At 45.2% G+C, this 27,146-nt stretch overlaps 1 protein-coding gene across 5 annotated transcripts; it reads left to right on the forward strand.

Annotated features, from left to right (window-relative positions):
- The first annotated feature begins 1,029 nt into the window (after positions 1 to 1,029).
- Positions 1,030 to 27,146, forward strand: TLR8 (toll like receptor 8). 5 transcript variants are annotated; one of them, XR_008707966.1, is made up of 3 exons: positions 1,030 to 1,688; positions 20,193 to 26,266; positions 27,062 to 27,146. XR_008707966.1 is itself a non-coding variant. In XM_055563257.1 (3 exons), the coding sequence occupies exon 3, from the start codon at positions 20,199 to 20,201 to the stop codon at positions 23,298 to 23,300; it is 3,102 nt and encodes a 1,033-aa protein (XP_055419232.1). In that variant the 5' UTR covers positions 1,030 to 1,688; positions 15,941 to 16,007; positions 20,193 to 20,198; the 3' UTR covers positions 23,301 to 27,146. The 5 variants fall into 5 exon arrangements, 4 of the variants coding, with proteins under 4 accessions (XP_055419232.1, XP_055419231.1, XP_055419233.1 ...); XM_055563257.1 differs by adding an exon at positions 15,941 to 16,007 and having other exon boundaries at positions 20,193 to 27,146; XM_055563258.1 differs by lacking the exon at positions 1,030 to 1,688 and adding exons at positions 1,716 to 2,104; positions 15,941 to 16,007 and having other exon boundaries at positions 20,193 to 27,146.

Here is a 27,146-nt window from a genome sequence, read left to right on the forward strand (position 1 = left end):
GGGATCTTGGTTCCTAGACCAGGGATCAAATCCACGTCCCCTGCATTGGTAGGCAGACTCTCTCTTTCTCTCTTTTTTTAAAATATAAAATGTCTCTAATAACTTTATACTGTCATACATTTTTACATAATATTTTTGAGACACTGGGTTAGCCTGTGGTTGTGTTAGTCACTAAGTTGTGTCCAACTCTTTGTGACCTGGTTGACTGTAGCCCACTAGGCTCCTCTGTCCATGGGATTTCTCAGGCAAGAATACAGGAGTGGGTTGCCATTTCCTTCTCTAGGGGATCTTCCCAGTCTGGGGATCAAACCCACATCTTCTGCATTGCAGGTTAATTCTTTATTGCTGTGCCACCAGGGAAGCCCATATTGGGTTATATATGTTATTTTAATGAATTGTACCTGTTTCCTTTTACATTTTAATTGTGGCTGCTAGAAAATTTAAATTACATATGTGACTCATTTTTGTTGGACATTGCAGCTGTAAAAGCTGAAGAGCCAATGGGTATTTGCTTCTGCACAGCAAAGAAACACATCAACAAAATGATGTAGTCCTACTTGCTGATTCTTGCTTCTGTGGTTTGTGCTTCTGGTCTCATATCTAAAAAGCCATTGCCAAGATCAGTGTTAAGGAGGTGTTTCCTGTTTTCCTCGAGGAGTTTTATGGTGTTAGGTCCTACATTTAAGTCTTTAATCCATGCAAACACACAGGTGTAAGGTGACCCTATTACATCCATAATAAGGACTGCAGAGAGTCTCAGGCTGGGGACAATACCAGGCTATCCCAGCAGGGAGGGTTCATTTATTCTAAGACAGTCCTGGTGATGCCTCAGTTTCCCCACTTCCTAAAAGTGGTTCTTAACCTTGGCTGCCCTTGAAATTATGTGAAAGTCACTCAGTTGTGTCCGACTCTTTGCGACCCCATGGACTATACAGTTCATGGAGTTCTCCAGGCCAGAATACTGGAGTGGGTAGCAGTTCATGAAGTTCGCCAGGGGATCTTCCCAACCCAGGGATCAAACCCAGGGATCAAACCCAGGTCTCCCACATTGCAGGCAGATTCCTTACCAGCTGAGTCACAAGGGAAGTCCTGAAATTACGTGAGGTTCTTTAAAAATCTCCACCCATGAATATGCTGATTTAATTGGTCTGGGATAGAGCGTTTGGATTTAAAAGCTTGCAGGTGATTCCAATTTGCAGGCAACAGTACGAACCATTGCTTTAGAATCTTTGCTCTATTGCAGGTAGTTCTGAGACCTGAGCATGTGCAGAGTCAGCTGAGGAGGATTGTTAAACTTCAGGTGGCTGGGTCCCACTTCAGTTTCTGATTCAGTAGGTCTCGAGTTGGAGCCTGAAAACTTGGATCTTCTAACAAGCTGGGCTGGGGGCTCCAAAGCTGCTCGGCTAAGAATCACACTTGGAGAACTCCTGCTCTATTGAGTAGTTCTCAAACTTCGTTGGCCCCAGAGCTCCTGAGTTTTTTGAGTCCTGACATTTTAAATAAAAAACAGCTGATTCTACGCACGTGCTGTAGAGAGAAACCTTTGCAAAACCCTGCCCTGGATGCTAAGATGGCACTGGGAGGCAGAGTCATCTTTAAGAATGACATCTGTCTTCTTCCCTTTTCCTTCATTCCGATTCAAGTTGGCCTTAAGCTCTGTGCCCACTGCCTTGGGGGGCTTGTGTGGGGTGAGTATGTTATTTATTTATTGGGCACACCGGGTCTTAGTTGTGGTGTTTGGGACCTTTAGTCTCAGCTGGTGGGATCGAGTTCAAGCCCGTGCCGCCTGCCTTGGGAGCCTGGAATCTTAAACCCTGGGCTACAAGGGAAGTCCCTCAAACCTTTTTTTTTTTTTTCTTTTTTTGGGAGAGAGAAGCCAAGAGGGAAGGGAATTGGAGGGCTGAGAAGTCCGGTTGATTCCGAGAAAAGAGAGGACCTGCCAACTTTCTGTGGAAAATGCTTAAGAAATGGATTGTGCATTCTCTCACATGCATCCCCCACCCCCGGGTGTTACTATATTAGACTCAGAAGCTGTGTACAAGTCCTGGAAGGCAAGGCTCCTCCAGTCCCCTGAAGGTCTGAGTTGACCTTCGGGAGACCTCAGGTAGGATGAAAGCTCAGCAACAGATTCTTTACGATCCCATGGGCTTCCCCATCCTTCACTATCTCCTGGAGTGTCCGAGCTTTATTTCATTCAGTTTCTTTTTTTTTTTTTTTTTAAGTGTTGTCATTTGGCTGTACTGGGTCTTAGTTCTTCATTGTAGCATGCAGGATCTTTTAGCTGCAGCTTTTGAACTCTTGGCTATGGCACGTGGAATCTAGTTCCTTTGACCAGGGATCTGAACCCAGCCCCCTGCATTGGGAGTGCAGAGTCTTAAGCCAGTGGACCAGCAGGGAAATCCACATACACTTTCTTCATTTATGAAATTGACCCTTCTGTAGATCATTGTTTAGTTAAAAGTCTATCTGTTCCCAGATGGAGGGGCAAAAGCTTATTGCTTCATGGTGTTTGTTTTCCTTGAATATTAAACCTTTGAGACCCATAGGGCAAATTGTGCATAAACATTGTTTTTATTTGGAAACTCGAGTTGCTTTAACTGAAATGGCCCCACATGAGGAATAAGCCTTTTATACATGTGTAGATTTTAGTAACCTTTGCAGTAAAATTTTATACTCATTTTATCCCTTACACATCACACAAAGGAGAAGGCAATGGCACCCCACTCCAGTACTCTTGCCTGGCAAATCCCATGGATGGAGGAGCCTGGTAGGCTGCAGTCCATGGGGTCGCTAAGAGTCGGGCATGACTGAGCGACTTCACTTTCACTTTTCACTTGCCTGCATTGGAGAAGGAAATGGCAACCCACTCCAGTGTTCTTGCCTGGAGAATCCCAGGGACAGGGGAGCCTGGTGGGCTGCTGTCTCTGGGGTCGCACAGAGTCAGACATGACTGAAGTGACTTAGTAGCAGCATCACACAAAAAGGACCCCTCTGCCTTTAGTCAGAAGTCCAAAATACTGGGTGGGGAGCGCCACCTGGTGGCAGGATGGTTATTAGCTCCTTTGCCATGGGCTGGATCTTCCAGAAGTAATTTCTGACCCTGGAGGAGTACTGAAGTCCTTTGTGGGGCTGGGAGGGGAGTGTGGAGTGCAGACCCAGAAAAGAAGAAACCAAAATGGTTTTCTACAACACTAGAAGCACCACGTTGAGAGAGGTAACGATTGGGAAAAGAGAATTAGAAGGCAAGAGGAAAGAAGACAAGTTGGGGTGAAGAGAGAGAAGAAGGAGTTCTGAGGATTGTGGGAAATCCATTGATGACCTGGAGTCTTCCTTTCTGCACCCAGCCCAGGGCCTCAAACCTAAGAGCATGTTCTCATGTGTTCAGTGTGCCCTCATCTGCGTGAATTACGTGGCTGTCCCCCGAGTCTTCTCACATGTTCTCAGCCTCTAGTACTGACACGTGCCCCTCTACCAGCTGCGCTCTCTCCTGGTAACCAACCTCACCTCCTATATCCATCACAGAGAAATTGGAGGCCCCGACATGCACTTCTTCAAATCTCCCCTCAACATCAAAATATGTTTTACATGACTGTCCTCCACACCAGCTCACAAAACGAAGATCCTTTCCCCAAAGAGCCCATCCTGTTTGCAAGGAGTGGTGGTCCCTCTTTAGGTGGCCCTTCCTAAGTTACAGCTCCACCCACCTCTGTCCTGGTTCACTCCTTTTGGCCTACTTGCTGTATCAGATATGCTTCATCATCCCTCTTGTCCATCCTGCTGGCACTTCCCCTCACTTGAACATAGTTCTTCTAAAATGACCTTCCCTCCAAAGGTGTTTATTGTGGCATTGTTTGTAATGTTAAAAAATCAGGACAATACTTCATTCTTTTTTATGGCAGAGTAATATTACATTGTGTGTATATACACATATGCATATGCATACAATGGAACATGTGTGTGTGTGTGTGTGTGTGTGTGTGTGTGTGTGTATACACCACATCTTCTTAAGCCAGTCATCTGTTGATGGGCGCTTGGGTTACCTTCTTGTCTTGGCTATTTTAAATCAACCACCTGAAGCTAACAGTATTGTAAGTCATCAATACTTACAGCTCAGGGAAAAGAAATGATTAGGACACCCAAGAGTCAATCAATAGGAGATTCATTAAATAACCTGTTATGTCCATACAGTGTATACAGCATAGCCATTAAGAAACAAAACCTGGAACTTCCCTGGTAGTCCAGTGGTTAGGACTCCATGCTTTCACTGCTGAGGGCGTGGGTTCAGTCACTGGTTGGGGAACTAAGATCCCACAAACCACACAGCACAGCCGAAAAACAAAAACCCAAAAACCCAGCCCTTGGGTTCAGAAGGTTTACTGTCTGATAGAGGAGGTAAAATGGACCTACCAAAATACAATGCAAGACAGAACGTGACAAGTTCTACACAGCTTTCAGTTCATTGGGGCGAATTACTGGAGCTTTGCAAGCATGCTTCTGTCTCTAAAAGTGGAGATTTTACCAATCACCAAAGCACAGTGTGAAATGTACATGGCTAGAGCCTCAGTACTCTTGCCTGGAAAATCCCATGGATGGAGGAGCCTGGTAGGCTGTGGTCCATGGGGTCACTGGGAGTCGGACACGACTGAGCGATTCCCTTTCACTTTTCACTTTCCTGCATTGGAGAAGGAAATGGCAACCCACTCCAGTGTTCTTGCCTGGAGAATCCCAGGGATGGGGGAGCCTGGTGGGCTGCCGTCTCTAGGGTCACACAGAGTCAGACATGACTGAAGTGACTTAGCAGCAGCAGCAGAGCCTCAGGTGGGTGCCTGGGATGGAGGAGATTAAATGCCACCAGAGGCAGGGAGGGGCCTGGGAACTGAACACAGGGCACACGTCTGCTGGGCGGGCCTGGCCACGTGGGTGCTGGCTGAGACGAGCAGGCTGCTGACAGCTGTGCCTCCAACGCCTCTGGCTAGGAGGCACACGTCCCAGGAGGTGGGGGCCAGCGCAGAGCTCACCATGAAGCAGGAAGAAGGCTGCAGAGGCGAGCAGGGTGTGCGGCCTTCTCAAGCAGTGAGGGGCGGTCATGTCAACCTGAGGAGGAGAACTGGGGTCCAAGGCTACGGAGAGGGAGCATTGGGAAAGACTGGATCAAGATTGCAGAGAAATTTGCTTCTCAGCTCAGGGGTTCCACCTCCACCATGATGGGGATCATCGGTGTGCTCCTTCTGGAATGTTCCTCTGGCGTGCTGGGGTTGGGGCTGGAAGGTGACCATGTTTGTTGTCATCCCTCACTACTTGTTTAGCCCTTTAGAACCCAGCGTTTGATTCTACCACATTGGAAGCTACTTTGTTGAGTGTCACCAGCAATCTTCTCTTTGCCAAATGAGATGGCTTTTATGAGTCTCTGGGATCCTGTGCATGGTTAGAATATTGGATAGTGGGTAAGAGCACAATTCTGGAGCCAGAGGAACATGACTTTGTTTTTCTCACTGTTCTGGGTCTTCGTCGCTTTGTGTGGGCTTTCCCGAGTTGTGACGAGCAGGTGCTTCTTGTTGCAGTGGCTTCTCTTGTTGGAGAGCATGGGCTCTAGAACACCAGCTTCAATAACTGAGGCACACACGCTTAGTCACTCTGTGACATGTGGAATCTTCCTGGAGCAGGGATCGAACCTGTAACCCTATACATTGGCAGGTGGATTCTTACGCACTGGACCACCAGGGAAGTCCAGAATACAACACTTTTCTTAACCTCTTTGTGCTTCAGTTTCTTCATAGGAAGATTGGAAATTGTCACAGTCCCTCCATCATGGGGTTTCTGGGCAAGGTAAAGACATTAATCAAGGAAAAATTCCAGGCCCATAGTAAGCCCTGCCTAAGTCAGCTATGGCTGTGAAGCACATCCTTTCTTAGGAGGTTAACAAAGGGAGAAGTTGAAAGAACACAGGAGCAGAAGTGGAGCCGCAAGAGTTCTCTCCAGCACTGTTGCACTCTTGACCTTTGGCTTCGGTTTCCTCATCCATGAAATAAGGGGCCCTTCCAGCTGTAGGGTGCTATGGGTTTTTCTGATGTCTTGGCCAATTATATGGGGGACACTGACTTTAGGAAAGACAGGAAGAGGTTTCAACTGATGGAAAGACTGAGATTGTCAGGTAATTGGGCTGCATGCAACCTGTGCCTGACTCAAGAAGGGAATTTGCCAAAAACAACAGAGACCTTCCCTTGTCCCCATTCTTGGTCAGTCAGGTGTGCTGTTGAGGGGAGATGGTCCCATTCAGTATGATGCAATGAGTTGCATTTAGCTGGGCCGCCATGTAAACTTTGCATAGGTTGTCCACTGCTCAAGGGTAATTGGCCATATGGCCAAGCAAGCCTTGAATCCAGCCCTCCCTCCTCTTACCCAGCTCTGCGCCCTGATGTCAGGTACATCAGCCCACAGGAAGCGTGCTCTCAGCAAACTTTGGTAACTGTGGCACACAGGCTCAGTTGCTCCACGACACATAGAATCTTCCTGGACCAGGGATCGAACCCATAACCACTACATTGGCAGATGGCTTCTTGTGCTGTCATTTTCTAATTGGCACTGAGGAGTTATCTAGACTAGTTTTAAGCTTTCATGGCCAGACCTGGAGTGGTCCTCCGGGCCTACTTCAGGCAGCAGTCAGAGGCGAGTGAAGTCCATGACAGTGAGAGAAGTAATAATCTGCTCCACTTGTGGAGTGCTTACTCAGTGTTAGGGACTGTTCTGAGGGTTCTGTAAGCATGATTTAATCCTCACAGCCCCCGTTCAAGGATACTGTTATTCTTCTCCCCATTTGACAGATGAGAACACTGAGGCTCAGAGAGGCTCATGTGCCCTGGAGGGGGGTTTGTGTATCTGGAATATGCGGGCTGCCTGGTGGGTTTTCCTGGTGGGAGCACTTGATCGCCTCCATTGCCAAATAAAGATCCGAGTCTGCATGCATGGTGAGGGGAAGAGCAAGGGAAGAGCTGCCTGAAGCTCTGGGCTCTCCCAGGGTGGGGATAGCGGACCTGGGCCCTGAAAGCTGGTTTCTGGGCTCGGGCAGAGGGCTGGGTCCTTAAGGCCACTTTCCACGTGGGATCACCTTCTGGCTCATGGTAACTGTTTTGACCTGGTGTTGATTCCATTTGAAGGCTCATCTTTTTTGGTTACTGGCTGTGTGGAAAAACCTGTGATGGCTCATTTGATTTGAATAAGTAGCTCATTTTTCTGATCTGCCTGGCATGGGCACTGGAGTGTTGGCAAGTATAATGCGAGTGTGTGCCATGCTTTGTGTGATCCCAGCTGCCTGGTGGGTGATTTCTGTAGCCTGGGGCCAGGCCACATGTGTCTGGCTTTTTCTCAAAAGGCTGAGCATGCTCCACTGCTCTACTACTGGCAGTCACACTGACTGACTTTCTTAAACTTTATTTCTAAGCAAACGTTTTAAGGGAAACCAAAAGACTGGGTGGGGCTTCCCTGGTGGCTCAGTGGTAAAGAACCCACCTGCAATGCAGGAGACACGGGTTCGATCCCTGAGTCAGGAAGATCCCCTGGAGGAGGAAATGGCAACCCACTTCAGTATTCTTGCCTGGGAAATCCCATGGACAGAGGAACTTGGTGGGTGTACAGTCCATGGGATTGCAAAGAGCCGGACACGGCTGAGTGCACACACACTCACACACACACGCAAGAGGACTGGGTGGTGGGCAGATGAGGCCTTCATGTTGATTATAACACAGAGTTTTGGTGATTCTGTGAAGCCACAGGTCGTGTTCTCTGATATCATAGGAATATCTATAATATCTTTCTCACGCCATGTGTCAGGCCATGAATCACCTGAGAGACCAGTGGAGGGCAGTTCAAGAGTTGCTGCCAAGCCTGCATGTTCTGAAAGGTATGCCTTTGTAACGAGGTTGTCATCTGGAGGTCATGCCCAAGAGGCAGACCATGGGCCTGAGGGAAAATAATAATGGTGAAGTGTGTGTGTGTGTGTGTGTGTGCGCGAAAATGTAACCCCCTACCCACTCTGCCCCCTAAGTGGCTCCCTCCAATTCAAGGAGAGTCAGGGAAATGTGAACCACATTATATCCCTTTTGAGACTATTCTTTTGGCCAGGGGTCAGCAGATATTTTCTGTAAAGTAAATATTTTAGGCTTTGCAGGACAATAGGCCAATTGAGGGCATTACGTAGGTTCTTCAGAGAAGGCAATGGCAACCCACTGCAGTACTCTTGCCTGGAAAATCCCATGGACGGAGGAGCCTGGTAGGCTACAGTCCATGAGGTCGCTAAGAGTCGGACACAGCTGAGCGACTTCACTTTCACTTTTCACTTTCATGCATTGGAGAAGGAAATGGCAACCCACTGCAGTGTTCTTGCCTGGAGAGGGACAGGGGAGCCTGGTGGGCTGCTGTCTATGGGGTCGCACAGGGTCCGACACAACTAAAGCAACTTAGCAGCAGCAGCAGCAGCAGCATGTAGGTTCTTTAAGAAAAGAGATAGGAATTTTATAAATATTAATCAAATGCAGGGGTTTTTTTTATAAGTCTATTAATAAGAATGGAATTCTCTGGAATTCTTTTGCCTCATGGGAGTTTATAGATAGTGTTCTTTCTCAACCAGTCAATGGCAAAGGTTCATCCGTGAAAATCGTTCTCTACTCCCTGCCCAGGTTTGGCCCACATGCTGGAGTTGGCTGACTCCTGCTCTTGGTAAACCTTCTACAGCCTTCTCTCTGAGACCTTAAGAAGCAATCCACTTATCAGCAGATCAGGAAGTAAAATTTTCCTGCCTCATGCTCCTGCTCATCCCTTCAGTCATTCACCAAAGGTGTATTGAGTTATGCTACATGCCAGGGACTGTTTGGGGTGCAGGGACACCCAGGAGGAAGATGGTGGGGGGACCCGTGCCCACCACACCAAGGGCAGTCCCAGAGATGGGCAGAACAAAGATGAAGCCAAATGTTATTTAACTGCATCCATGAATTCCATGAGCAAAACGAGTTTGTGCAACGGTAAATCAAGTATACATTTGTGGTAAAGTTGGGAAAAAACACCCTAAATTTTTTTTAAGGAAAAATTTCCCTATTTCTCCCTCCTTTCCCCCCTCATCCTGCTCCCCAGAGCTCACTGCTTTTAACATTTCGCTGGGGATCCTTGCAGCAACCGCCCACCAACCCACCTGGACAAACAAACGAACCCAAACTCACAAAGATGCGCCAGGTTGATCTGGCTTGGGTTATATTTAGATCATTTTATAAATGCCTTTTTTCCACCCCCTCCACTTCAGTTTTGAAATTGTACAGCCTAGTCAATAAATGATTTGGCAACAGTTAAGAAATCACGAGTTCCCTTCTTCCCATATAAGCTTCTGCAAACTGTAGGCGAGGCTCTGCTGCTGGTAAAGCGGCCAGTTTTAGGAAGTTGGTTAGTTTCTTTGTGCGCATTCACCCAACAGCACAGAGGTTGCCACTCGGCAGCACCGCAGGTTCTAGAATGAGCAGTTAGGACACCAGAGGCACGGTAAGCCCCTTCTATTCTTTTAACAAAGCTTTCCAGCAAAATAGAGGATTTCTGGCCATGAAACAGGGTTTGGTGGCAAATAACTGTGACCAAAGAAGTGGTGAACGGGCAGATGAGCATGAAAAGGCGAAAGTCTTGGAGCAGCTCTAAGTGTAGGTGGAGTGGTCTGGTGTGCAGGAAGTGTCAGAAATCCAATGCCGTGGTCTTAGCATTTTCAAGAGGAAAAGAAGCGAATTCCAAGTTAGGAATTTGATCCGGTCCTGCCAGAAATAGTATTCTCATCTAGAGCCAAGAGGCTGGAGGGGAGGTGTTTGTTCTTTGCTATTTCTACAGAAAAGGACAAGCTGTCTTTGTTCACTCAGGCTGCTTGCTGGTGCCTGGGCAGAACCCGAACTTCATCTCCTACCAGGAGCTTCAGGTGCATTCAGTATTTCCAGGTTTTCTTGTTCCGAGTGTTTAAGTGAAGATGTTACTGTTGCTATAATTATCTTGGGTAGTGTTTAGACATAGAAGGTGGTAAGTTTTTGTTACTGTCAAGAACTGTCAGGTTGAAAAACTTAATGATTTTTAAAAAATCATGTATTTTCTCGAAAATTGAATGCGATTTAAGCACCATTGCAAAGACTGATTTCCGGAGAATCTCATCCAATGTTTACTTTAGTATATTTTTTCCATGATCATTTAGTGCCTATTAAAGTTCTTGGAGTTTTTTTTTTTACCACTATTTAACATATGTACGTTCTTGAAGTTCATTTTTTTATATCCAGTGACTGCCCATTATAGATCTTGAAAGTAAATTAAGTCTGCCCTGAAATTCTCTGATGCTTTGCAGAATGACTGCAAAGGCTCAGAAGGAATTAGGCCAGCAGGGCCAATGATATATAGGGAATTGCATTTAAACTTATCCCATTTCTACTTGATATTTGCAAACTGTTCTGATAGCCAGTATAATTGCATTATAAGAAAATGATACTAGAACAAAATCAAACTCAACTTGGAAAAATGTCCTGCCTCCCTGTCATTGGTGGTGGGTGGAAGGCAAGGACCTTGCTGACTCCTGGTCTCAAGAGTACAGGTTCTTAGGCTTGACTATATGTCAGAACCACAGAGTGAACTTTAAAAAATCCTCCTGTCCAGACTGAACCACAGACTAATAGAATCAGCATCTCTGGAGTGGGCCTGGGCATTGGTAACTTTTCAACTTCCCAAGTATCTCTGCGAGCAGCCAGAGTCAAGGACCACCGCCTTAGAGAAACATCTGAATATCCCATTTGGTCTTATCTACAAGGAGCACAGACTTTTGGGAGTGGGACTGACAAAGCCTCCAGGAAGACCTGAAGCTTATTCATTAGCCTCTCAGCTTGATTCCAGAAAGCAAAATAAAAGTTCCACATGTACCTTATCCAAAAAGCTGAGGCTGTGGATCAGGGCAGGGACACTTGATGTTGTCCACTCTTCTTTCTGCTTCTCATTCTTTCATGTAATAATCCTAAAAAGTGCACAGGAATTGATGAGAGAGAAGTCAGTCCTGTGGAAACCCAGACTGACAGAGTATCAGGGTATGTCTGACATGGGAGGGTGTCACGACCCAGGGTCAGCCTTGGAAACTCAGTTGGATATTATTTGTAAGTGCGTCTCAGCATCACCTCTGGGGTCTATTGAGGGGGATGTCATTCCAGGGAAATATGCTTTGAGTTCAGCTGACCTATTGAACAGTGCTGAGGGATTTGTTGTTTTTTAAATTATTACTCCCAATTTATAACTCTTCAGGGCTATAGAGACAGTACATGTAAATGCATAACCCATGGTTCTGGGTCAACGTTACCTAGCACAGACTGGGTTGACTTTTCAGCTGATTGTTAATAGCCACTCATTGGCTAATATGTCTAGAATCAATGGATTTCCAGTTGTTCTATGGAATTACAGAGCACCTGTAAGTGATCTGTGGCATCAGTGGAAAGGCAAGGTGGGTAATACTCCCAGCCATTTAAGTCCAGAAGGTTCCATGTATGGCTGTGGTGTTTCTGCTGATAACTGAAACCAGATCATCGCTTGGTACCACCTTGTTACCTATGTGGGTACCTTTAGACTCAGTTTCCGTTCTGCCACCTACCATCAGATTGACTTTGGGTAAATGAGCCTCTGAGTCTCAGGCTCCATGTCTGTAAAATGAGGGCTTATGACAGCACCCACCTCACTGATTTTTATGAAGATCAGACAAGAAAATACATGATTTGTGCTCCCAGTGTTTGCCTCGTGATAAAGCACTCAACAAACGTGTGCTACCATATTTGCTAGATTTCAAATAGCATAATTTTTCATATTTTTATGTGTATGAAATCAGGCTCCACCTCTTCATTGATACGTGCATTTAATGTGGTAGTGGTTTCTTTGGTCTTCCAAAGGTGTTAGTGAATCCATCAAATGTGGAATGGATCAAGTCAAGTAGCTAGTATTTACTGTAAATTTCATCTCAGGTGACAAATTCTCTCTGCCACTTCTTTATCAATTTACTTTCATAATGTATCAGTGGTTAACATAGTCAACTATGAAGACATCAGAACCCATGCAAAATTAGAAAATGTTTCCAGTTTGGCAAGCATTTAGTTCCAGTGGAATCCTGCATCATGGCCATCAGCTCAGTGATTCAGTTGGGCGGATTCATCTTTAACAATCCATAGGTTCCTTTGACACTTTCCTGTCAGGGGGCATCAGCAGGATCCATTCTGAGAAAGCAGTGCAGCTCAGGAGATGGCATGAGGCAGATCACATCTTAGCAAAGGAGGCTTTCAGAGAGAGAGGTGAAGTAGTCCTACTCTTTGTGACTTTATGGACTGTAGCCTGCCAGGCTCCTCTATCCATGGGATTCTCCAGGCAAGAACACTGGAGTGGCTTGCCATTTCCTTCTCCAGGGGATCTTCCCAACCCAGAAATTGAACCCAGGTCTCCTGAACTGCAGGCAGATTCTTTACCGACTGAGCTATGAGGGAAAAAGAGGACTGGATTATACACCGGGGACCCAGCCAGAGAACTGATTTGCTGTGGAAACCAGGAAAACAGTTGTGAAATGACTGCCTCATAGTGAGCAATTTTTTGAAATTTATTCAGCATGGAGCAGGACATGAGGCAAATTTCTTTTGTTGTAAAATCACTACAGATGGTGACTGCAGTAATGAAATTAAAAGACGCTTACTCCTTGGAAGGAAACTTATGACCAACCTAGATAGCATATTCAAAAGCAGAGACATTACTTTGCCAACAAAGGTTCGTCTAGTCAAGGCTATGGTTTTTCCTGTGGTCATGTATGGATGTGAGAGTTGGACTGTGAAGAAGGCTGAGCGCCAAAGAATTGATGCTTTTGAACTGTGGTGTTGGAGAAGACTCTTGAGAGTCCCTTGGACTGCAAGGAGATCCAACCAGGCCATTCTGAAGGAGATCAGCCCTGGGATTTCTTTGGAAGGAATGATGCTAAAGCTGAAACTCCAGTATTTTTGGCCACCTCATGTGAAGAGTCGACTCATTGGAAAAGACTCTGATGCTGGGAGGGATTGGGGGCAGGAGGAGAAGGGGACGACAGGATGAGATGGCTGGATGTCATCACTGACTCGATGGACATGAGTCTGAGTGAACTCCGGGAGTTGGTGATGGACAGGGTGGCCTGGCGTGCTGAGATTCATGGGGTAGCAAAGAGTCGGACACGACTGAGCGACTGATCTGATCTGATTCATATGCTTCTTTAAAGAAATGGGTTCTTGATTTTTTTTCCCATTGGGTATTCCAAAGCAACACGCAGGGAGACCATGTAGACTGGACCATCGTTGGCAGGGTGTGCTATGCAGAGAGCTCACTGCGATGGCCAAAGAGCTGTATCTAGCAGATCGAACTTGGCTCAGCCATGGGGTCCACTGGTCAGTTCTTATTCCCCTGCTCTCTGCTCTTCCTCTCTGTTTCCTGGGGCTGCCACCAACTGGGTGACTCAAAACAACAGAAATGTATCCTCTACCAATTGCAGAGACCAAAAGTCTGAAATCCCGGTGTTATCAACAAGGTTGCTTCCTTCTTGGAGGCTGTGAGGGACAGTCTGGGCTGTGCCTTTTTCCCCGGTGTCTGGTGGTGCCTGGCAATCCTTGATGTTCCTTGGCCTGTAGACATATCACTCCAGTCTCTGTCTCCATCTCCACATGGCTCTCTTCCCTTGTCTGTGTCCACATTTCTCTCTTCTTATCAGAATAGCAGTCACTGGGTGAGGGCCCATTTGAGTCTAGTATGGGGCTTCCCTGGTGGCTCAGTGGTAGAGTCTGCCTGCCAGTGCAGGATACATGATTTCGATCCCTGGGTGGGGAAGATCCCCTGGAGAAGGAAATGGTAACCCAGTCCAGTATCCTTGCCTGGGAAATACCATGGGCAGAGGAGCCTGGCAGGGTACAGTTTATAAGGTCGAAAAAGAGTCGGATACAGCTTAGCAACTGAACAAGTCTAAGTATGACCTCACCTTAGCTTGATTCCAACTTCAGAGACCCTATTTCCAAACATAGTCACATTCACATGGAGAAGCTCAAATGTCAACATATCATTTTGGGGGGACACGATTCAACCTGCAACACTGTCCTTTTCTGGTCCTCTATTTTGCCACTTCCACTCAAGCCTAGGCCTCCCCTTCAGCCTCTCCCAACCTAATACTTACCTTACTTTTAAGCAAGTATCTCCTATTTATCTTGACTACTTTCCGGGGACCTGGTCTGAGCCCCAGGATACCATCATTGACAACCAGCGCCAGTCTCTCTTTGGTCAGAAAAGACACAAGGCCTTGGGCCCATGACACTTTAAGCAAAGACTTTAGTTGTTTTTAAAATCTGCAGAAGAGTGAATATATTCCAGTCTGGGTTATATTTGTCTTTATGCCAACGTGGTCATAACATATAATTTTTTACTAATTTTTTTTTTTTTAATGGAGGAAGAGGCCAGTAAAGGCCAAAGCATCTCAGGCCCATGAAGTCATAACTCAGTGCTATTGACAACCACGTTCTCTTTTCTGATCTGACATATGCCAAGCACAGTTCAGGAACTGCTAATAGGTTTCCAGTGAAGGAGATTTAATTATTGAATCACAATCCATTGCCTGCAACCTGTAGGCTAGAATTGTGTCAAAGTTCAGAATTTGCACTATATCGAGAGAAGATAGTTTTGTTGTTCAGTTGCTAAGTCGTGTCTGGCTCTTTGCGACCCCATGGACTGCAGCACTCCAAACTTCCCTGTCCTTCACCATCTCCCAGAGCTTGCTCAAACTCATGTCCATTGAGTTGGTGATGCCATCATAGTACATAGAGGATTTATTATAAAACACTTTGGATGGGTCCACAGCAGCCCTGATGATCACACACGTGGTAATTTCCGCTCTGAAACCAGAGAGCTCCCATAAGTGGATAAATAAAAATTATAGTAGCCTTAGCTCAGTTCAGATCAGCTGTTGCTGTCAAATAAGTTAGGAAAAAAAAACCAAATCTTCTGGTGCTCAGATTTTTAAGGATTTCAGAACTGCAGAGAGATTATTGAGCACCGGTATAAGACAGGACCTGCATTCAGAATATAAACCATCAGCCACTGTCCTGGTGACCAGAAGACCTGATTCTACCAATTCCTATGTCTGTGATTTTCCTTTTTTTTTTTTTTTTGCCTATGTGCATCTCTCTTTGATGCTGGGTAAATGCCAGGTGACTGGTACTGACTGTTACTTCATACTGAAGTGTGGAACCCCAAACAGCTGATGAGAAGTTTCAGTTGCAAGGACAGGCCTTCCAAATGATGGGTCCCAGCCTAGGATGGGAGCAAACCTCTGGGCTGGGTGCACCACTGTGATCACAGGTCTCTTTTGTGGTGCAGGGTCAGGGCTAGGGTGAGGGGAGTGAGGTCCTAGCTTTGGGTGCAGAATTGCAGGCAGGTAAGGTACCCAACAGCTTGGCAGTCAGGACACATAATATTTTAGTGTTTTATTTTTAAAAGTCATAGTGAGGAACTCTGGCCCACAGGCTGGGGGCCTATTTTGGTAAAGTAAGTTTTTTTGGAAACAGAGCCGGGATGGAGGAAGGCAGGGGACTTATTGCATGGCACGTGCAGGGTCCGATTCTGTCATTATTTCATAGTGATATATGGTCCATCAGGAACGTTCATTTTTTTGTAAGCTATTTTCATCTTGATGACTACCTTTTGGGGCAACCTCTTAATTTTTGCTACTGTGGCCCTGCTACTGTGCCTTTCTATTTTCCCAATGAGGTGCTCCTGTCTCCTGCTTGGGAGGTGGAGTGGAGCATTTATGAACCAGGTGGATGTCAGGGGCCCCAGGGCCAGAGGAGGGAAGAGAACGGGGATCTGCGCTCCAGAGACACATGGGGCTTTAACCCTCCTGTTTGCTTTGTGACAGTTCACCCCTGCCTTCACTTGGTGCCTGAATTCCTGAACCAAGGCTCTGGATTCAACCTTTCAAGGCAGTAAGTCTCAGGGAGGGCCTCAGGTGGGGTCTAACTTCTCCTGCAGACTTCCAGCCCGTCCTTTGTGCAGCCCCACCCGGCACTCCACTGGTGACTCCGCTGTGACTGCTGTCTGCAGCTCCCGAGTCTTTTGTGGGCTTGTCTGCTATGAATTGACCTCGCTCTCGTCAGCTTTAGCCCTTCTCCACTCTGCTGTACCACCTACCACTCATCCATCTGCTTTCTGTCTTTCTCGAGTTCATACACAGTCCGTGTCTGCTGTGCTTTCCTCTTAACGCCCTTTCTCACCTTGTAGAATCCTAACCCTTTGCTCTCACTTGAATGGGTACCTTCAGCTATTAGCCTCAAACAACAGAAGTGTCTCTCTGTCTCTCCCTCTCTCTCTCAGATTTATTTGCATAGTTTGGCTTTCTATCCTATTTGCATAATTGACCCTTTCCCTTCTATTTTCAGAGTTGCTATTTCTCTTTTTTTTTCTTCTTCCACGTAGTTGCCATTTCTCTATTTTATTTGCAGAGTTGCCATTTTTCTTCTGCCAGGCTGAATGGTGTTTTTTTTTTCATTATTTATTATTCATTTATTCACTAAGGGAGTAAATTCTCTGGAGTACCCTTCTTAGTTCTCTGGGATCTGGTTCCCTTTGAGGTCCTTTTGGAGCCAAGACTTTTGGAAGCCAGAGGCATGGGTATGACTAAGAGGAAGAACTTGGCTACCGAGGTGGGGCTTTTGCTGCCCAGGGCTTTAGGCTCTGCTGTCTCACCTCAGAGGCCAGTGGATGTTGTGAGCTAGGGTTTGTGCTATGGATGATGAGCATTTGCAGTCTGTTTTGCCTCTCTGAGGCCCTGAGGTAGGTGGAGAGGCTTGAACTTTCTCTTTAAGATCTTTGTTAGATCCCTACTTCCCACCTCCCACTCTTTCCATCCATGTACTTCTCTTCAAATTGAAGTTATTTGGAATTTGTCAAGTCCTGTTTTTACCTCAGGACACTCTTTTGGGAGGCAGGAGTTAGGAACCTCAAGCTCTTCACTTAGAAATCCTCTCTGCAATATTCTGCTTATTTCCATGGCCTAGCCCCTAAGTTGCCTCAGATTCTCTGGGAGGCCATGGTGGTGGCGTTCAGTCGCTCATTTGTGTCTGAGTCTTTGTGACCCCGTGGACTGCAGCACGCCAGTCTTCCCTGTCCATCACCATCTCTCGGAGTTTCCTCAAACTTATGTCCATTGAATCTGTGACGCCATCGAAACATCTCTTCCTCTGTCGTCCCCTTCTTCTCTTGCCCTCAGTCTTTCCCAGCATCAGGGTCTTTTCCAACGAGTCGGCTCTTTGCATCAGGTGGCCAAAATAGTGAAGCTTCAATATTCAGGCAAGTGTCAAAGGGCTCTTCTTGTGGTCTCCAGCGCCACCTAGAGGCTTTTCTCCTCAATTGCTCAGTGTTGTGTGATAATTGAGTTTGGAATCAAATGTTGAGGAGTTAACTTGAGGCTAGGGAGGCGGCACTGGAAAAGGCAATGGCACCCCACTCCGGTACTCATACCTGAAAAATCCCATGGATGGAGGAGCCTGGTAGGCTGCAGTCCATGGGGTCGCTACGAGTCAGACATGACTGAGCGACTTCACTTTCACTTTTCACTTTCACGCATTTGAGAAGGAAATGGCAACCCACTCCAGTGTTCTTGCCTGGAGAATCCCAGGGTCGGGGAAGCCTGGTGCGCTGCCATCAGTGGGGTTGCACAGAGTCGGACACGACTGAAGTGACTTAGCAGCAGCAGCAGCAGAAACAATCTAAATGTCCAAGATCTAATGAATGAATAAACAAAAGATGGTACTTCCCTACAAGGGAATATTACTTTGGGTTGTCAAATCAGGGCCCCCATTTCCTTGCTGTCAACAGGGAGCCACTCTCAGCTTTCACAGGACGCCTACATTCCTTGCCAGGGACCCACCCCTCCAGCTTCAAGTCTGCAATGATGTGTCCATTTTTTCTCTGGCTTCTCATCCCTCTGATGCTTCCCTTGGCCACTAGCCAGGGAAAACGCTCTGCTTTTAAAGGCATAGTGGCACTAGTAGTAACAAACCCACCTGCCAATGCAGGAGACATAAAGAGACCTGGGTTTGATCCCTGAGTCAGGAAGATCTCCTGGAGAAGGAAATGACAACCCACTCCAGTATTCTTGCCTGCAGAATCCCTTGGACAGAGGAGCCTGACAGGCTACAGTCCATGGGGTCGCAAAGAATTGGACATGACTGAAGCGGCTTTGGCATGCACATATGATTAGATTAGGCCCATCTAGATAATCTTTTTGCCACATAATGTAATTACAGGAGTAATACCAGGGGGCAAAGGTCATAGGGATCACCTTAAAATTCTGCCTACCCCATGTAAAGCCAGGCTTTCTTTCAGTAAAAGCTAAACATTAAACAGTGGTACCTTGATGGTGCTGTATTTGGGAGTAACTAGAGGTAACTGAAAATGGCTGCAAGTTCTGTTCCACTTTAACTTCAATCTCATAAGGAGCTGGCTTTTCCTTGGCTCTTATGAATGGGCAATAATTATTGATCCTCAGAATTCTCAACATCCATATGAAAGTTTTTTATATTGTAGTAAGGGTACAGTAGTGACTGTTGGGAGAAGGCAATGGCACCCCACTCCAGTACTGTTCCCCAGAAAATCCCATAGATGGAGGAGCCTGGTAGGCTGCAGTCCGTGTGGTTGCGAAGAGTCGGACACGACTGAGCGACTTCACTTTCACTTTCCACTTTCATGCATTGGAGAAGGAAATGGCAACCCACTCCAGTGTTCTTGCCTGGAGAATCCCATGGACGGAGAAGCCTGGTAGGCTGCAGTCCATGGGGTCACACACAGTCGGACACGACTGAAACAACTTAGCAGCAGCAGCAGCAGCAGTGACTGTTAGTTCACTAACCCTAAATTTTAGGAGAATTTAAAAAGAGAGCACGTACTTGGTATAAACTCACACTAAGGAGATGAGTTGGATTTTAGTGAAAAATACAGTTTAGTAAAGATTGGTCTCCACACCCAGTGAAATACGATTTTGAGAGGTTTTTTTTTTTTTTTTACTATAACCCTTGATCACACCATCACATTAATCTTTTCATTGCTTTGTATAATTACCAAAATAATATTTTCAGCCCCTTGTTAAGGAAGAATCGCAGAAAGTGAGACAGTCTACTAAACATTATAGAGTACGTACAAAAACATTAAATGTCATGCCCACAAAAGTTTACAAAAGCAAAAGAATGGCTATTAATACCAGTGTTTGTATGATAGGAGATATATAAGTGGTAGCCTCCCTACAAAAAACTTTTTGAGTGTTGTCTACATTTGAAGATATATTCTAATATAAAGATTTCAAAATGAGATTGTGTAGCATGATGGTTAGTGGTTAAAAGCACCATGTTGGAATCTGATGGACTCATCTCACCTCTGCAGTGTATTATCCTTCTGAAAATTAGTTACGTCTCTGAGTTTGAGTCTCACTTACAACCTATGGATAATAATGGAACCTATTGCATTGTAGGGAGCATAAACATGGGTGAGAAAATGTTCATGTTTAGCATAACACGTGACACTTTGCTATTATTATAAACCGAAAGTGTCCACTTTCCTGTCATGCTAGGACATGAGAGAATTTGATACATACCATCATAGAGGTATAGACAGATTGTGGGAAATATCAATAAAATATATGGTTGTGTAGATAAGGTAGAGAGACTCTGGCTTGGAAATCTTGAAGGACGGCCTAGTAGAAGCTGGATCTGGACTCTCCTTGGGGCTGGCCAGCGTTTCCTTGAGTTATGCTAATAGACTGAAGCAACAGACATATACCTTGCTCTGCTATAGGTCTGGCATGAACCATAGCCAGGATCCAACATTAGGCCCCCTGTGACGGTGGGGCATCTTGCTGTGTGCTTCTGCCAAAGCTTTCCATGTTTTCTTGTCATCACATCTCAGATAGCTTCATCTTTTGCTTCTTTGAACATCAAGAAACTGAACAGGGTGAAAAACTAAAACCATTCTGAACTTACTGCAAGTTCTTTAACCGTTCAGAGAACTCCTACTTCAGAACTCATTCAAAATATGGTCAAAGCACTGTGAATTTCATCCTGAAATGCCTAGAAAATACTGCCAGTCTAACATTGTGACTCTACTTTGATTTTCCTTAGGAAAACATGACCCTTCGCTTTTTGCTTCTGACCTCCCTTTTCCTGCTCATCTCTGATTCCTGTGAGTTCTTCACCGAAGCCAGTTATCCGCGAAGCTATCCTTGCGATGTGAAAAACGAAAATGGCTCTTTTATTGCAGAATGTAACAGTCGTCGATTACAGGAAGTACCCCAAACAGTGGACAAAGATGTGACAGAAGTAGACCTGTCTGATAATTTCATCACACAGATAACGAATGAATCCTTTCAAGGGCTGCAAAATCTGACTAAAATCAACCTGAACCATAATGCCAAGTCCCAGAGTGGAAATCCTGCTGTAAAGAAAGCTATGACTATTACAGACGGGGCATTTCTCAACCTCAAACACCTAAGGGAGTTGCTGCTGGAAGACAACCAGTTACAACAAATACCAGCTGGTTTGCCAGAATCTTTAAAAAAACTTAGTCTAATTCAAAACAACATAATTACGTTAACGAAAAAGAACACTTCTGGACTTGGGAACCTGGAAAGTCTCTATTTGGGCTGGAACTGTTATTTTGCTTGTGATAAAAAATTTACCATAGAAAATGGAGCATTCCAAAACCTTACCAAGTTGAAGGTGCTGTCGTTATCTTTTAATCCCCTTCACAGCGTGCCACCAAGTCTGCCAAGCTCGCTAACAGAACTCTACCTTAGTAATACCCATATTGGAAACGTCAGTGAAGAAGACTTCAAGGAGCTGAGCAATTTAAGAGTACTAGATTTAAGTGGAAACTGCCCGAGATGTTTTAACGCTCCATTTCCCTGTGTACCTTGCCAAGGAGGTGCTTCAATTCAGATACACCCTCTTGCTTTTCAAACCCTGACCCAACTTCGCTACCTAAACCTCTCTAGCACTTCGCTCCGGAAGGTTCCTGCCAGCTGGTTTGACAACATGCACAATCTGAAGGTATTGGATCTTGAATTCAACTATTTAATGGACGAAATAGCCTCGGGGGAATTTTTGACAAAATTGCCCTCCTTAGAAATACTTGATTTATCTTACAACTACGAACTAAAAAAATATCCTCAGTACATTAACATTTCCAAAAATTTCTCGAAGCTTATATCTCTCCAGATGTTGCATTTAAGAGGTTATGTGTTCCAGGAACTTAGAAAGAAAGATTTCAATCCCCTGCGGCACCTCTCAAATTTAACGACTATCAACTTGGGCGTTAACTTTATTAAGCAGATTGATTTTAGCATTTTCCCCTGGTTCCCCAACCTGAAAATCATTTACTTGTCAGAAAACAGAATATCACCCTTGGTCAGTGATACTGAGCAACATGATGCAAATGGGACCTCTTTCCAAAGTCACATCCTGAAGCGACGCTCAGCCGATATTCAATTTGACCCACATTCGAATTTTTATCATAACACCCGTCCTTTAATAAAGACAGAATGTTCACGTCTTGGCAATGCCTTAGATTTAAGCTTGAACAGTATTTTCTTTATTGGGGTAAACCAGTTTCAAGATTTTGGCAACATTTCCTGTTTAAATCTGTCTTCAAATGGCAATGGCCAGGTGTTAAATGGAACGGAATTTTCACGCTTGTCTGGTATCAAGTATTTGGATTTGACAAACAATAGACTAGACTTTGATGACGATGCTGCTTTCAGTGAATTGCCATTATTAGAAGTTCTTGATCTCAGCTACAATGCACACTATTTCCGAATAGCAGGGGTAACGCACCGTCTAGGATTTATTGAACATTTAACTAACCTGAGAGTTTTAAACTTGAGCAACAATGACATTTTTACTTTAACAGAAACACAACTGAAAAGCGCGTCCCTGGGAGAATTAGTTTTCAGTGGGAACCGCCTTGACCTTCTGTGGAATGCTCAAGATGTCAGGTACTGGCAAATTTTTCAAAATCTCACCAATCTGACCCGGCTTGACTTAGCCCGTAATAACCTTCGGCATATCTCCAGTCAGGCCTTCCTTAACTTGCCCAGGACTCTCACTGACCTATATATAAATGATAACATGTTAAATTTCTTTAACTGGTCATTACTGGAATACTTCCCTTACCTCAGATTGCTTGACTTAAGTGGAAACCAGCTGTTCTTTTTAACCAATAGCCTATCTACATTTGCATCTTCTCTTGAGACGCTACTGCTGAGTGGAAACAGAATTTCCCACCTACCGTCTGATTTTCTTTCTGGAGCCAGCAGCCTGATACACCTCGATTTGAGCTCCAACCAGCTCAAGATGCTCAACAGATCCACATTTGAAACGAAGACCGCCACCAAGTTAACCGTTTTGGAACTAGGGAGTAACCCTTTTGACTGTACCTGTGACTTTGGAGATTTTCGAGAATGGATGGACGGAAATCTGAACGTCAGGATTCCCAGACTGACCGATGTCATTTGTGCCAGTCCTGGGGATCAAGAAGGCAAGAGCATTGTGAGTCTAGACCTCACCACTTGTGTTTCAGATACCATTGCAGCCATATTCTGTTTCTTAACCTTTTCTGTCACCATCTCAGTGATGCTGGCTGCCCTGGCCCACCACTGGTTTTACTGGGATGCTTGGTTTATCTACCATGTGTGCTTAGCTAAGGTCAAAGGCTACAGGTCTCTGTCCACATCCCAGACTTTCTATGATGCTTACATTTCTTATGACACCAAAGACGCTTCTGTCACGGACTGGGTGATCAATGAATTGCGCTTCCACCTGGAAGAGAGTGAGGACAAGAACGTGCTCCTGTGTTTAGAGGAAAGGGATTGGGACCCGGGTCTAGCCGTCATTGACAACCTCATGCAGAGCATCAACCAAAGCAAGAAAACAATATTTGTTTTAACCAAAAAATATGCCAAAAACTGGAATTTTAAAACGGCATTCTACTTGGCCTTGCAGAGGCTAATGGAGGAGAATATGGACGTGATTGTCTTTATTCTGCTGGAGCCAGTGCTGCAGCATTCGCAGTATTTGAGGCTGCGGCAGAGGATCTGCAAGAGTTCCATCCTCCAGTGGCCTGATAACCCCAAGGCGGAAGGCTTGTTTTGGCAGAGTCTGAAAAATGTCGTCCTAACAGCCAACGATTCACGGTATAACAACTTGTATGTCAATTCCATTAAGCAATACTAACTGATGTTAAGCCAGGGGTCACAGGCATAGTCAAAATGCACAGCAATGCTCCTTTTGTTCTTAGCTGTCACTTGCTGTATAACAGAGTACTCCAAACTTAATGGCTTAAAATGATACGCTTTGTTGTGTCATCGTCTCTGTGGACCAGGAGTCCGGGCTTGAGTTCTGGCTCAGGGCCCCTCAAAGGCAGTAATCTCTCTCTAAGCCAGGGCCACAGGCATCTGCTACGGTTAGCATCCACTTCAGCGCCTACATTTGTGTGGTGGTTTTCAGGACTGAGTTCTCCCTGGGCTGCTGGCCCAAGGCTACCCTCAGTTCGTGGCCACATGGACGGACCCTTGCCTGTGGCAGCTCGCTTCAGCAAAGCCAGCAAGAGAGACAGGTTGCTGACACAATGGAAGTCGCCATCTTTGTAATCCAATCAGGGAAGTGATAACCCCTCACTCTGGCCATATTCTGATTGTTAGAAGTAAATCAGCGGCCCTGCCAGCTCCATGGGAGTGATCACCTCAGTCCCGGGAAAGTAGTCTATGACCAAGGTGGGCAGTCATGGTAAGCTCGCTCAGCCTGCCATCTCGGTTGTAAATGGTGAACACCAGGAGCAGGGATCACTGTGGCCATCCTGACAGTTGGCCTGCTCTGCCTTCTTTTCAGGATCTCAGAACTTTTGTGACTGTAATAGTTCTGATGTTAAGTTGCTGTTTAGATTTATCATATATCCATGGCTATTTGGTTATATTATGTTATGGTTGCATTAGTCCTTTTATAATTACTTTTTATAAATACTGGCTATAATATTTTACTTCTGAGATTTAGATACCATTTAAAAGCTAAGATGGATGGTAGTTAAGTTTTTTTGTTTGTTTGTTTGCTTCTTAACCATTTTTTTAAGTGTGCAGCTAAATTAGAAGCATTTGGAGTTATCTGTCAATCACCATTGCTGTAAATCATGAAGTTAATTATTAAAATGCGTCATTTCACATCATGAGCATATAATAAATACACAGGGAAGTAAATCTGTAATAAAGTAAATTACCTGAATGTCCATTGACAGATGAATGGATAAAGAAGAGGCAGTACATATATACAATGGACTCAGCTATAAAAAAAGAATGAAATAATGCTACTTGCAGCAACATGGATGGACCTAGAATATTGTACTGAGATATCACTTATATGTGGAATCTGAAATATGACCCAAAGGGATCCATCTGTGGAGCAGAACCAGACTCATTGACATCGAGAACAGACTTGTGTTTGCCAAGGAGGGTGGGGGGAGATGGACTGGGAGTTTCGGGTTAGCAGATGCAAACTATTACATCTAGAATAGATGGACAACAAAGTCCTTCTGTAAGGCACAGGGAACTATATTCAGTGTCCTGGGATAAACCATAATGGAAAAGAATATGAAGAAGAGTGTACATATGTATATAACTGTCACTTTGCTGTATACAGAAATTAACATGACATTGTAAATCAACTATAGTTCAGTTTTAAAAATAAGTAAAACCTCAGTTCAGTTCAGTCACTCAGTCGTGTCCGACTCTTTTCGACCCCATGAATCACAGCATGCCAGGCCTCCCTGTCCATCACCAACTCCCAGAGTTTACCCAAACTCATGTCCATCGAGTCAGTGATGCCATCCAGCCATCTCATCCTCTGTTGTCCCCTTCTCCTCCTGCCCCCAATCCCTCCCAACATCAGAGTCTTTTCCAATGAGTCAACTCTTCGCATGAGGTGGCCAAAGTATTGGAGTTTCAGCTTTAGCATCAGTCCTTCCAATGAACACCCAGGACTGATCTCCCTTAGGATGGACTGGTTGGATCTCCTTGCAATCCAAGGGACTCTCAATAGTCTTCTCCAACACCACAGTTCAAAAGCATCAATTCTTCAGCGCTCAGCTTTCTTCACAGTCCAACTCTCACATCCATACATGACCACTGGAAAAACCATAGCCTTGACTAGACAAACTGACGTCTTCCAGTCCTGTGGCCACTGCTGAGTTTTCCAGATTTGCTGGCACCAAAGTAAAACCTAAGGGGATTAAAAGATAAAATTACCACCAACACTGGGTTTTTGGAGAATCCTTACAGAAAAAGAAAACCTTTAATAGATATCAAAGGTGGAAAAGTTTTCATGAAATGTGTACAGTTTTTAACAGAGAAATTAATTCTATCTTTACTTCCTATTCTATGGGGATTGGACTTCCCTGGTAGCTCAGATGGTAAAGCGTCTGCCTGCAATGCAGGAGACCTGGTTCTATCCCTGGATCAGGAAGATCCCCGGGGAAGGAAATGGCAACCCACTCCAGTACTCTTTCCTGGAAAATCCTATGGATGGAGGAACCTGGTAGGCTACAGTCCATGGAGTCCCAAAGAGTCAGACACGACAGCGATTTCACTTTCACTTACTTCCTATTCAGAAGACATAAAATCAGGATGCGTACGTATCGGTACCCTTTATGTAGTTCTCCTAAGTGAGACAGTGATGTCCCTCCCTACCACCTCTGCTAGCCCTTTGTTCCTCTGCATCTGTCCATAGGATCTTCTGTCCATTGCAGTATGAATCTTGAAGAGGTGCCTTATGAAATTGACCTGAAAATAACTGGAGATCATTAGAGCATAAGAAAATAAAATCCCTTTATCTCATCTATCTTCTTCAATTCACAATTTCTACTTAATGGACAGATGCTTTTTGAACAACCAATATGTACTGAGTCCTAAGGTGGGTTCCGAAATGCCCAATATCTATCAGCTGTTGAATGGATAAATAAAATGGGCTATCGCCATACACTGGAGTATTATTCAGCCTTAGAGAGGAATGGAGTACTGACACACAGGACAACATGGATGTGCCTTAGAAACCAGATGCTCAGTGAAAGATGCCAGTCACAAGAAACCACATGTTGTCTGATGCCATTTATAGGAAATGTCCAGAATAAGCAAATCCATAGAGACAGAAATTGGGTAAGTGGTTCCCCCGGGGCTGGGGGAGCCAAGAGAAGGTGGGAAGTGAGTGCATGTGGTCACAGGATGTCTTGTTAGAGTGAGGCCACATTCTCAGATTCATGATAGTGATGGCTGCACAACTCTGTGAATCTCCTGACACCTTATTTCTCTTCTTTGCCATTTTTTTGGTGGCTTTTCCAGCATGGCCTCACCATGTCTGAAGCTCCTGGCATTTCTGTTCTACTCCTGAAGTCGTCTCTATCAGCTCAGTTTGGTCTTCCTCTTTTGGGGGGTAGCTGGTCAAGATTTGCCAAATCCCTGTTTGGCACTGATCTCTGGTGGTTGACCTCTGTAAAGAACCCTGAACCACAGGAATTAGAATGCCCAGGTCTGATCATAGCAAATCACTCTGTGTTTCTTTTTTTTCCTTTTTCAAAAAATTTATTTGGCTGTACTGGTCTTAGTTGTGACATGTGGGATCTAGTTCCCTGACCCCCTGGTCAAACCCGGGCCCCCTGCATTGGGAGCACCGAGTCTTAACCACTGGACCCCCAGGGAAGTTCCCGTTCCACCTTTCTGAGCACGATTCCTCCTGTCTAGAATGAACTACGTGATCTCTATGTGATTTTCCAATATTACAACTGTATTCGTTTCCTAGCATCACCAAAACAAAGTACCCCAAACTGGGTGGCTTAAAACAATCAAAGTTTATTGTCTCACAGTTCTGAGGGCTAGAAGTCTGAAATCTGGGTGTCTACGGGACCATGGTTCCTCTGAAACTTGTAGCCAAGGGTCCTTCTTTGCCTTTTCTAGCTCCTGATGTTGCTGGCAGTCCTCAGAGTTCCTTGGCCTGTTGCTGCACCACTCTGGTCTCTGCCTCCATTGTTGCATGGCCACC

The sequence above is a fragment of the Bubalus kerabau genome, chromosome X, assembly GCF_029407905.1.
Source record: "Bubalus kerabau isolate K-KA32 ecotype Philippines breed swamp buffalo chromosome X, PCC_UOA_SB_1v2, whole genome shotgun sequence".
Classification (NCBI taxonomy): domain Eukaryota; kingdom Metazoa; phylum Chordata; class Mammalia; order Artiodactyla; family Bovidae; genus Bubalus; species Bubalus kerabau.

Excerpts from the sequence above, each read along its gene's own strand:
- TLR8 (XM_055563256.1), top strand. The coding sequence starts at position 1,563 with ATGCTAAGATGGCACTGGGAGGCAGAGTCATCTTTAAGAATGACATCT. Across the intron at positions 1,689-20,192 it reads CCTTGGGGGGCTTGTGTGGG|GAAAACATGACCCTTCGCTT; the intron begins GTGAGTATGTTA and ends GATTTTCCTTAG.